Below are 12,945 nucleotides of genomic sequence, written 5' to 3' on the forward strand. Positions count from 1 at the left end.
CAATCAGTAAATGCTTCAAAATCTTCTCCGTACTTTTGTCAGTGTGTTGATAACCAATATCGGTAATGACTGACACCCCATTTGTCAAAAGTGACTGTCACACACTGCATCAACTGACTCCACATACATGCGTGCATCACTATAAAGTTTTAATTTTGTTACATTTAGAAGAAAGCTATCAGGACAGGAACTTGTTTGCCCTACATCATGGAGGAATTTGGTGAGATTTTCACCTTTTGGTCCAGAAAATGAAGGTACAAAATTAACTGCAGGGAGAGTACTGGAAACATTAGGCACACAAATGATAGCACATAGATGCTGAATATCATGGTGGGGCTCATGTAAATCTTCATCAAGCTGTCTCTGTAACTGTACTTTGTCAAGTGCTGTTTGATTAAGCTTCATTTTTAGGGGTGCACGATGATCTACCTCACCATTAGAAGCAGCAGCAGCCATTTCTGGCCACCCTGGCAAAGTACGCAATTGTGTCTCAGGCATGGTTACAATATTAGGACCAAGATTTCTGTAGACCAACAACATTTCAAAAGAGGGGTCTCAACAGTAACCTGTACTAGATTAAGCAATGATGAGTTCTCGTGGCAGAAGCTTGCATCACAGGTGGTGAAGAAAAGTAAGGATGCATTGCAGCTATACTTACATTAACATCCGATATTGATGAAGATAGCAGCAAAGGTGGCAGTGTTGATGCACCAGTGGTGCCGGGCATGAATATAATGAAGGTGGTGGCAGTGGCAGCCTCTTGCTTGCAGTGCCAAGGCAGCATGGATGCTCAGCAGTGCAAAGAGATGGCATGGCTACAGAAGTGCAGTGTGGTTGGCAGCATGCACCACACTGTGCCCACAGCATCGTGGAGATTGTGACAGCAGTGTAGCATGGTCTTGAAGAGCACACCCACTCAGCAAAGGGGACATCTACGGCTTAATGCATTGACAGTATGCTCCGCACACGTTGACACACAAGGAGTGCACAATATGCACTTCCAAATGCAAACTGGATGTCAAAGTTTTCTATCATTGCCAGGTTACATGTGGTAACTACCAGGCAAACAGGCTTTCCCACTTTGTATCCATCAAATGAAAGTGGCAACTATCCGCAAAGGAAACCTTTCTCCCAGACCTAATGGTGAACTAATCCCACTTTAGCTGATGCCACTTCGTACGTGTTGAACTTGATAAGGATGGTAAAATGAACAGGAAGTGGATCATCCAGTTGTGTTAGGAGGAAACCTTAGAAAGAAAAGACTGATTCCATCAGCAGTTGAGGTTTTATTTTTCCAAAAGCCCACGCCTAAGGGGTACACTACTCAAACTTGCTATGGCAACTGGAGGCTGCGACAGTTATATTGAGAGGTGTTGCATCCCCAAAGGTAGGGACTAGTGACATCCAGTCACGGCAAGAGAGCATCCTCAATACCGATGCATTCTCACCAACCCATCCAGTGTGCCCCATGTAACTGATCCCAAGTCCTCCTATTGGTGGGCAGAAGGTGCTTCAGTTGGAGTCCCTCCATCAGCATTGTGCAACATAGCATCCCTATTCAGCAGTACTATCATGGGACAATGTTCACATGGACTGAATGTGGATGTTACGCAAAACATCTGATAGTACATCAGTCCAGGCTTATCCACTGTCTTACCAAAGAGGCAGTACCATAAGTTATATGAAAGGCAATTAAAATGGAAAATTGTGAAAAATTTTGAAAACCCATTTTTCATCTCAGTAAAACTACTCACCACATACACGTTTAATATGCCCAAGGTGGCCTTTAATATTTGATAAAGGAAACTTCTTCACTTCATGCATAAGTGTTGGTGGATCTACAGCATACGGATTCTCTGTGTAGGATTCATTCTCACTGCTTATTCATAGTCCCTCATCCCACTGCCATATTTCAGTGCTATATGGTATGTCCATTATGGTTGCTGTGTTCAGAGCATGGAAATGTCTTTATACGCATTGCTACAACATTCTGAATTGCTGCTTAAGAAACTGAGTTATGCTGTTAACTGCAGCATCTCAGTATGATATGTTAAAATTAGCAAATAAAATGTGGTCCAAATAAGAAGAACATCACAACCCACATTTTGTCTTGGATCAGAATGTAGCTTGACAAATGTTAGTTCACATAATTATTGTGTGAAGCTCAGCATCAAACCTGATAGAATTGGATTATGAGAATTACTCTGGAGAATCTTTAGAATACTTCATCTGTATATAATATTTATTTGCAAAAAAATTGCAGGTCTTTGGGGTCAGTGCAATTATATGAAGTGCTTGTGATTGTATTTGAGCAATGAGAACATCAGCTGGGCAAAATAGATACTGAATGGCTACATCAAGAATTACTTCTGGTTGTAGGACTAACTAAAACAGTTAACATATGATGGTTTATATATGGAGCACACTTATTCACAGATCTTGGCTAATATTGTGTGTAACAACATGTTGTATTATGTATAATCAGTGTGGAATTGGAAACATCACTTTTTGCAGTTGCAATCCTTTCATGCTAAATACGTGAGAAGACAGGAAAAAAAACTTTCATCAGCACAACATACCTATTTATAAAGATGTAGAAATGGAGTAATTTGAATTTAGCAACATCCTCCACATTTAGCACCCTCTTTCTTTGCTTTTCTCACATCTGAAGAAATTTGTGGATTGAAGTCGTATAAGAAGAATGAAATTTGAAAATATCATAGAGAAGATAAAATAATATTTTCTTTCTTTGTTATCCTTTCAGCATATATGGTACTTTTTTCCTCTTTACTCCTCTCCTATATCTATCATCTATGCTGATTAAATGGTCTTGAAATATAACAATAGGTGTAAATATAAATGAAGCAGATAATTATAAGGGTGTATATGTGTAAGAACACACACATATTTTACCTTTTAATTTAAAGCATTGTTAAAAGTTCTGTTATTGTATTAATAATAGTTTTTACTATATTCTGTATTGTATTGACTCATTACTAGTTCCGTTACTGATTAATTTTCATTATATGTGCAGATTTCTTCTCGATGCTTGTGACAGAATGCTACATCTTCTGCAGCCAATATCACCTGGAACTGTGAATCCTGAAGTTGATCACACTATTGTTATTAGGATGGTTAAGTGAGTATAGCTCCATGTAAATATGTAGTAGTAATAGTACCATTAGTGGTGGAAGTAGTGGTAATAGTAGTAGTCTTATTCGTCTGTAGATGATATTTATAAGGATATGGATATGTCTTGCTGTTACAATTTAACAACATCATAAACTAATTCACATATACAGACATTTAAATATTTATGAGTCTATTATGAGAAGCATGCGACAGGTACACCATGTGATCAAAACTATCCTGACACTTGGCTGAAAATGACTTACAAGTTTGTGGCACCCTCCAATTCATTATGGTGTTGGCCCACCCTTAGCCCTGATGACAGCTTCCACTCTTGCAGGCATATGTTCAGTCAGGTGCTAGAAGGTTTCTTGGGGAATGGTAGCCCATTCTTTACAGAGTGCTGCACTGCAGAGATGTATCAATGTCAGTCGGTGAAGCCTGGCACGAAGTCGGCATCCCAAAACATCCCAAAGGTGTCCTAAAGGATTCAGGTCTGGAGTCTGCGCAGGTCAGTCCATTACAGGGATGGTATTGTCATGTAATCACTCCGCCACAGACAGTGCATTATGAGCAGGTGCTCTATCGTGTTGAAAGATGCAATCACCATCCCTGAATTGCTCTTCTACAGTGGGAAGCAAGAAGGTGCTTAAAACATTAATGTAGGCCTGTGCTGTGATAGTGCCATGCAAAATAACAAGGGGTGCAAGCCCCCTCCATGAGAAACACGACCACACCATAACACCACAGTCTCCGAATTTTACTGTTGGCACTACACATGCTGGCAGATGACGTTCACTGGGCATTCGCCATACCCACACCCTGCAATCGGATCCCCACATTGTGTACAGTGATTAATTACTCCGCACAATGTTTTTCCACTGTTCAATTGTCCTATGTGTATGCTCCTCACACCAAGTGAAGTGTTGTTTAGCATTTACCAATGTGATGTGTGACTTATGAGCAGCCGCTTGACTATGAAATCCAAGTTTTCTCACCTCGCATCTAACTGTCATAGTACTTGCAGCAGATCGTGATGCAGTTTGGAATTCCTGTGTGATGGTCTGGATATATGTCTGCCTATTACACATTACAACCCTCTTCAACTGTCAGCGGTCTCTGTCAGTCTACAGATGAGGTCAGCCTGTACACTTTTGTGCTGTACGTGTCCCTCCACGTTTCCACTTCATTATCACATTAGAAACAGTGGACCTAGGGCTGTTTAGGAGTGTAGAAATCTCGTGTACAGATGTGACACAAGTGACACCCAATCACCTGACCACATTCAAAGTCCGTGAGTTCCGCGGAGTGCCCCATTCTGCACTCTTGTGATGTCTAATGAATACTGAGGTTGCTGATACGGAGTACCTGGCAGTAGGTGGCAGCACAATACACCTAATGTGAAAAATGTATGTTTTTGGGGGTATCCACATACTTTTGATCACATAGTGTTGTTGGCCATGGCCTTACGGTAGGAACCATCCTGGCATTTGCCTGAAGTAATTTGGGGAAATAATAGAAAACCTAAATCAGGTTGCTCTCCTGTTTTTAAGTCAATGTTCATATTAAATATGAGATTAATATTTGAAAAATAGTAGCCAATGTACGGAAGTACTGTTGAAGTCATGGAATGAGAAATTGATTGAAACCAGAGTTCTGTTTCTTCATTGTAGAAGTGAATCCCTAGTTAGCCACCCCAAGCAAATGATGTGCATGTTGTTGCTCCACATTTATGTAATTTTTTTGCAATATATTGATGTTGCAATATTCCACTTTGGCATACTAGTGTAAAAGGCAATAAAAATATTGCTTTAATCATTTAAAAATTCTCTTATTATCTAATAACATTTCTGTACAAGGGTGACATGTAGTTTTTTATTTAATGCTTTTAATTCTTAGCTATGTAAGTTTCATCTTTTGAATCTTTAACAGATTTTCATGGCCACATTCTACAAAGTTTGGGCACGGAGATTTAATGTGTTACCAGGAAATATGAAATTCTCTTTAATCCTCTTACTGTATACAGGTCTGATTTAAGGCCAAAGATGTTTAATCATGCCTAGTCTTTGAATATGCAGGGTCTAGGAAGCCTGCCTTCTCGGATCGCTAGACAAATAGTTCAAGCAAATTGTATAAATGAGTTTTATTATGAAATGAGCAATGACAATACTTAACTTTGTCAGTAACACAGAAGTGTCTCAAGCAAAGGGAGACATGCAAATAAGAAATCTCTTCAGTATATACAATTCCTAAGTCCCTGGTCTTGAAGGGCCTAATCTTGACGCTGCTGTAGAACTGGGCCACTACCAGTTGGCGCAGCCATTATATCTTCTTCACATAGAGGTCACTGCCGTCGAATTGTCGTCCTGGAGAGAGGTTGGTCAGCATGCAATTGGCTGGCGTTCCGGCGCTTGGCTTTACATCGTAACAATAGCAACATGAACTGTCACTTGAATTGCCAAGCTGAGAGGGGTGCCAATGCCACCACACCTACAAGATTTCTATAAAGGACATAAGAGAATTAGTAGCAGCAGCTTGGGGTGCCAAGGTGAAAGGGACACCCAAGTGCAATATTTGTACACAGTGTTTTTTACAATTAGTAAAAAACTGAAACAGGTAAAAGTGTATGAGGGAATAGATGGGAGGGCCATCAAGTGAAAAGTTCCTTATGGTGAAACGTGTTCCGGAACCAATCCTGATAGTATATTTGCTGAAAATGATATCCTAGAAATAATTCAAAATTATTATAGATACAGATAAACTATTCATAATCAGAAAGATAAGGAACAGTTAATATATTTTGATCTCAAAATTATCTACATCTTCTTCCATGCTCTGCAAGCCACCATACAGTTCAACATACTGCTGCTAATTGTCCCTTTTCCTCTGCCGCACACAAATGGTGCAATGGAAAAACAACTGTTTATGTGCCTGAGTACAAGCCCAAATTTCTCTTGTATTATCTTCAAAGTCCTTATTAGAAACTTATGTTAGTATCGTTCTGTAGTCAGCTGGTTCTCTAAAGTTTATCAGTGGTGTTTCATGAAAAGTACATTGCCTTCCTTCCACGGATCCAAGTTGAGTTCACAGAGCATTTTTCCAATGGTCAGATGTTCTTCAGATATACTGGTAACAAATCTAGCATCAAGCCTCTGAATTGCTTCTATGTCTTCATTTAATTTGATCTGGTGGGGGATCCCAAATGCTTGAGCAGTAATCAAGACCAGGTCATACGATTCTTGGGGCTGTGTGTTAAACATGTTTATAATAACTGCTTTTTCTAATGTCAATGTTTTGGTTGCACTGCCTGCATTCCCCTAAAAATAATTCTGTACTTTATGAAAGACCAAAATAAGTGTGATACACTACAGATTTTGTGTCCATGCCAGTTGCACAGGACAGGAGAGAACAGGTCAGGACACAATAATAACATTATTTTGAGCAATTAAGGTAGCAGACTAATGGCAAACTGTTTATTTGTCAAGTAATTATTGTGTGCAAGACTGTTGTAGATGTATTTCTCAAGGTAACCCTAGGAATTTGAGAAATTCTGCTTCCTTCAGCTCGTAAGTTATTTGAAAGCCATTTGATTTTCGCCAGCAGTTTGTAAACTAGGTTTCTAAGTCATCATCTGTGTTCAGATGAAATACATACAGATAAAACAATGGTATCTGTGACATTTGTGGGGATTTTATTTATCATTTCATTTTCTATGAGCATAAATTTGTGACTGGCAAACAGAACTGAGTAGTAGGGGTAAATAGTTTATGTCAGAAAGAAACTATATTGAGACTAGAATGAAATGTTGTAGGACTTCTTGCAAAATCATTGTCTAATATGAGAATTAATTTCGTGTATTACATGTTAAAACTATCCTTTGCTTTCTCTCTGTAGTACTTTTGATTCCGTATCTTTATGAGATACTGAAGTATAATGCGATAGAGTTCACACATTCAAATTCCTTTGTCAGGTCATGGGAGATTACTGTACATTTTGGGGCTTGTCAAAACATACACAACTTTTTTGTATAAAGTTATTGATGCCTCATATTGTACACTTGTCTCTCTGAATGTCAAACTGTTTTATTGAGATGGTATTAAAATTCTGTACAAAATATGGAATTTGAAAGAGGTTTTCTAAATACTGGAATTTTTCATTTGTTGTGAAAATAGTAATTGAATGGCAGCTCTATAACTGTTCTTTTGAGACTTTTTTCAATAATGCCATTACCTCTTTATGTTTTTGTGTATCTATGAAACACCATTCTTCAAATGACTGTTTGATTATTGTGAACAGAAGTTACTACATTACATTTGCAACTGCTTTAAACATTCCATGTGGAGGATTTGACATCTCACCTGTACTGCGTATCGGCCCACCAGTGGCCTGACAAAAACTTCGCTGATATGTGGCTTGTGTTATTAGTGTCCCAAATTCCATGACATCACTTCATGACTTAGGTGCTTGCTGAGCTGTCTGTAGCAAAGGGGACATATAATTGCATAAACTGCTGCAGTAGTAGCCAGCTAGGGCCTAAAATGACCCCAAGACAGTTTTCTTTTTTTCCGGACATTTTCGCTGTACTGCTTTACTTGGTAAACACATACCTTACAGGAAACAATGCAAAAAATCATTTTCACATAAATTTTTCACTATTTAACAGCTGGAATCTTTAAACATCATTGTTGGCTTTGTCATCTTTTGGAATTTTTTTAAAACACATTTTACCCTACTAATCTATTTGCCAAAAACATTAACAGACTATACAAACAGTATAAAAAATACCTATTCACATTCCCTTTCCACCATTTAAACACATGAGTCCTAAAAAGTTATTCCTGCATGTGTTTTAATTGAAACAGCTGATACACATTTTAAGTTGTCCTCAGCTGTCATTGCAGAAGGTTCTAATTTTCTTGGTTTTGTTGTTTACTGTTTTTTTTTTTTTTTTTTTTTGTCTTTCTGGGTGAAAATCTTTTCATAACACAACATGCAGTGTTTGTACCTCAATTTTTCCCAAAGTGTGGGCTTTATTTCTTGATGGAGGAGTGATACAGGCAGCGTACCTACATAGATGTAAGACAATGAATGCTTTGAAAATTTAAAATATCATTCTTCTCCTTGAAGTGCTCCCTAGTAGAAGTTCCATTGTAACTTTTGTCCACTATTTCATCCCATTTCTCACTGGTGAATAAGACAAAGACGTCTGGTCATTGAGATCATTGCCTTTTCTTATCTTGTTGTACTCCAGCACAGCCTTTGGTTTCATTATAAATTTTTCTTTTCTGTTCTTTTTCCCAGTGCCCTGTAAAATATCATTATAGGAACCACTGAAGTCATTAGAACTCTCATTTCATCCACCCAATTAAAAATTTTGACTCCATTATTGTTCTGTACTCTACATATTTCCTACATTTAAAAATTTTTTTTCCCCAATATCCTTGGGAAGGCCTGCTCTATTTGGACGAATTGTTCCACAGAGAAGCATATTTTTATCTAAAAACTTATGCACCAGAGAAATATTTGTATAAAAATTGTCAGCATAAAGAATGCAATATTTTTCAAAAAAAAGGCTCGCGCATGGTGGTAGCCTCTGTGTGACCTGCACCTAATAGTTCATAATCTTTCCCTTGATAGATATGCAAGGCAAAAGTGTAGCCTTTCTCTGTACAAATTTTGTAAAGTTTTAATCACACTTTGAGGTTTGTTGGGGATATATGGCCTAAAAGTCAGTCTTCCTCTCCAAGTAATCATAGATTCATCAATTACCACATCTCTTCCAGGGGTTAGAGCATTTTGAAAGCTACTCTGCAGATGTTCAGCTGACACTTGTACTTTGCGAGTCTTATAATTTATGTTTTAAGGACATCATCACCAATAAAATGTCAGCAAAACAATAATGCAAGAAATCAATCATGAGGCATTGTGGCTTTTATAACTTTATTTTTGTATAGTGGATTCTTTGAAAAATAATGTGAAATTTGTGGGACCATGTTTTACCCCATAATTAGCATTTTGCCAATAAACTTTCATATTTTTTTCTCAGAAGTGTCAGCCTGATTGGCTACTCAAGGTCTTTTCTTGCCTGGCATTTTACGTAGTTTCTGTGCTGCATATCTGTTTGTTTCTGATATCATATTGTTAAATATGCCTTGTCTTCCTATCATTTTGTAAACATCAGAAGGGATGTCAGATTTGGTGAAAATATTAATGTCTAAATCCCAATTAAAAATTGTAAGCAGATCATTATCAGATGCAGGAGAGATGTCATAGTCACTGGAGTCCCTTTTATTTAAGTAGTAGTTCAGAGAGTAGCATAGTCCTTCTTCATCTAATGGCAGACTGCATCTTCATTTCCTTGTTACTGGCAGCCCAGAAGTAGATGGGTCCATTTCTAGCTAAACATGCAATGAAACATGATTACAACTGGTGCCCAACCATAGTTATTATAAAAGATAAACAATCATCTCTTGTTGTAAACGTTGTTTTGCTACATAGCTTAAAGCACTTACTCTTGCCTGTTAGCACTAATAAATGGACATATGTGTATTTTTAAAGCAACTATTCTCATTTGCTAAGACTAACAAATTATGGTGCATGTATTTTAATTTTCAACAATAAGTGACCTATTTTCTGTAGTGTTTGGTGCTAAAAGAGTTCAGTTCAACAATAGGGATACAGGGTGACACAAGAATTTGAGGAATCTATCAAAATAAAAATGTAGGGAAACCTAATAAACAGGGATGGAGGTTCTAATTTAAACAGGGCTTGGGATCTGGCACGTGATTTATTAAGATCTTGCTGGCCATCACACCCACCAAAGTTGAGAATCACTGAGAGAATGCTTGTTTCACAGAATATCAGTGCACACTCTGGAAAACAAAACAGCATCGAAGGGGATAGTGGGCATCAGGGCTTGCACTCACCTATAAATAGTGGCATGAGGCCAAGAATAGTTTACAGTCTAGTCTAATCGGAGTCCCAGAATCACATACACATAACAGTGCACCTTAGGGCTTCTGCAGAAGACGATGAGTTGCTCAATGAAATGGTGTGAGTAAAATTGAATCAACAACTTGGCTAAACACTTAGAAGCACAAGTTCCTCCTATGCAAAATATTATTCAGAACAGGTTTCAATAAGCAAACAAAGTTTGAAACATTTTTAATGAGTTAAAATTGTGTGCTTGATAAATCAAATTGGAAAATGGCATGCAACGAAATACACTGCCTATTCATATCAGTAAAGTGTCTTTAAAGTTCATATCTTTGACTTCTTTGGCTCCATACCTTACAAGATAATCTCAAACATTGTTTTCACTTCTAAATAATCGGTGGAAATATATTCGTTGAGTGAAAAAGCTGTAGATCTTTCCATACCTTTGCAGTTAGACAGCTGCATGTAGACATTGGTTGAGTAAAACTTCTGAATATGCTTTTCACTAAACTGTCTTTCCCAGACATTGTATTGTAATAAATTGAACAAAGGCAATGCATTTTTATAGAGTTTTATGGACTGGTGTCTTGAAACAGTGTCGTTTTGATAGTACCTAAGTTCCAATTAAAGAATTGCCAAATATGACACTTTACTGTAAGAAAGCTATATTTCTCTATGATGTATAGTCTGTTTAGTCTATCACATGGAAAGCAAACTGTCATTGCATTAGTTCAATTTTGCAGAATATTGAGACCATGATATGCTTTATTCTGCTGTTCATGCTTAGAAATTTTCCCCATCACATTTGCATTTGCATTCCATGTGAGGACAGCTTTAAGATTCTCATCTGCAATGTTTGATTTATTATCTCACTCTAATAAATTAATATATCTTTTGTTAACACATGGCTGTCATTGTTGGATAAATTATTTATCATTACCAGTATATCTAAATTGCTTTGGCAGTTCTATCTAGAAGTGCATTGTCAGTGAATATTGTAAGATTTACACATATTGAGGCTGCCTTGTTCTCATTGTAAAAGTTGTTTGTTGTTTAAACTTTTCCAGTAATTTCTGCATTGACTACAACTGCATCCTCTTATAAAGTGTACTTTGTATGTAAAAGATTTTCCTCTTGCACTAATTTGAGAGTGAAATAAAAACAAACTTATTTCATACTTTTTGGCTGTGTAGCTATTTTAATAGACAACACAGAACTTCCAATATTAGTAAAAATTCTCTATTATTGTTATGCCTATTTATTCTGATAGGAAGTAAAATATAGATATATGTTTATATAAATGTTGTATGTCTTAGGTCGCTAGCAGTGGCAGCAAAAGTGACGTTAGCTGGCCGTCAAACTCCAGAACTTGTGGCCTGTTGTGATCAGGTGCTAAGCTGTGTTGACTTATTAGGAATGCTAGCAGCAGCTGGTCAACCCTGCCTACCCATCAGCACTTTCTGGGGTCACCATAAATTACGTGCTCTTAGGAACCATCTATTGGCTGAAGAGCTATGGCCTCTTGCATTAGAGGTTTGTACAATACTTTGTTGTGTTACATAAAAAACTGCCATTCACAATTTATGTTGTATCAGGACTGTTGATAATTTGTCACTGTGAATGCTTCCCATTTAAACTTAACAGAAGCTCAAGATGGAAACTTGTCATGGCTTTGGCCTGTGTTGTTTGTATCATATTTTCCATTTGTGAGTTAAAAGGTCCACACAAATGGCTCAGTCTATGAATTTGATGGATGGAGAAATGATTTACTCCTGAGGTGTCAAATATTGTTCATGCAGCAGCAAGATGCAAACTGTGTTGATGTGAATTGAAGACTGTTGTCTGAGACAATGGTGTTAGGCAAAAATTGTTGGGCTTTGAAGGCCACTGTGGTTGTGGTGGATGGCATGCTGGTCAGCCATGTATAGAAAATTGGCAAGGGATCCACCACTAGACAGTGGCATAGACCCTAAGAATGGAACCACAAAATCTTGGTTTGTGCGCTTCTGTGGCTACCGGCTTTTCCATGTTAAATAGTTGAATGGCAATGTCAATATGTTCTGCACACAGGGTACACATACATGGACTGTCTCCTCAATTTCTTCATTAATACCCAGCCAGTGCAGTCACACTTGGCTAAGTTCTTCATCCGCACTATGCCTCAAACTGACCAAAGAAGCATTTGCTAAGGAAACGGCTCTGGGATGACCACCCAGTAGTCAGCCAATTCACTAGTAAGTAGACGGTGGTTACCAACCTGAGGGCAGTATGTGCTAATGGTTAAAATGTAATTTTCTGAAGGGTAAAAAGAAAATGGTTCAGTTGTGTTTTGATCATGGATGGACATTATTTTCGAAAGATTATTTCTGTTACGACTGTTTTGAAACACTGTAGTCTTATTACATAGTTCATGATTAACTACATTTCTTTTAAATACTGGCATTAACACATGGGACAGTGTGATGGGGGTTACAACTTGTGAAACGAAGCAACAATCATCATCATCCTCCTTACATAATCCATTCACTACACACATACTCTGTACTATATATCTATTACATTAAAATTGAGACACATGCATCTCATGCACCTGAATATCTCATGAAAATGCTTTCTAAGAGTTTTAGTTAGTTTCTGCAATGGGCCAGAAATTTCTTCCTTTTTCACCTCACAACAGATGAAGGAACTAATTGACAGCACAACAAAATAGTAACTATACAGGATGGTCAGAAACAGTCTGAAAAGCGTGTAAGGTTGTGGCAAGGCAGCTTGTGATGAGAAATCACTGTTAAGACAGAAAGTCCACATACTGTGCCATTTCTGAATTAATTAGCAATTAAATTTGTCAATCAGGCCGTTGTGTGTGCAGATCCAAGTGGC

At 37.7% G+C, this 12,945-nt stretch overlaps 1 protein-coding gene across 1 annotated transcript in view; it reads left to right on the forward strand.

Moving 5' to 3' along the window:
* LOC126470466 (zinc finger FYVE domain-containing protein 26) overlaps positions 1 to 12,945 on the forward strand; it is a 370,429-nt gene that overhangs the window by 281,945 nt on the left and 75,539 nt on the right. The window contains exons 27-28 of the mRNA XM_050098326.1: positions 3,035 to 3,139; positions 11,382 to 11,598. Coding sequence (XP_049954283.1) covers positions 3,035 to 3,139; positions 11,382 to 11,598 — 322 coding nt within the window. The remainder of the gene's footprint in view (positions 1 to 3,034; positions 3,140 to 11,381; positions 11,599 to 12,945) is intronic.

The sequence above is a fragment of the Schistocerca serialis genome, chromosome 3, assembly GCF_023864345.2.
Source record: "Schistocerca serialis cubense isolate TAMUIC-IGC-003099 chromosome 3, iqSchSeri2.2, whole genome shotgun sequence".
NCBI classification, from domain to species: domain Eukaryota; kingdom Metazoa; phylum Arthropoda; class Insecta; order Orthoptera; family Acrididae; genus Schistocerca; species Schistocerca serialis.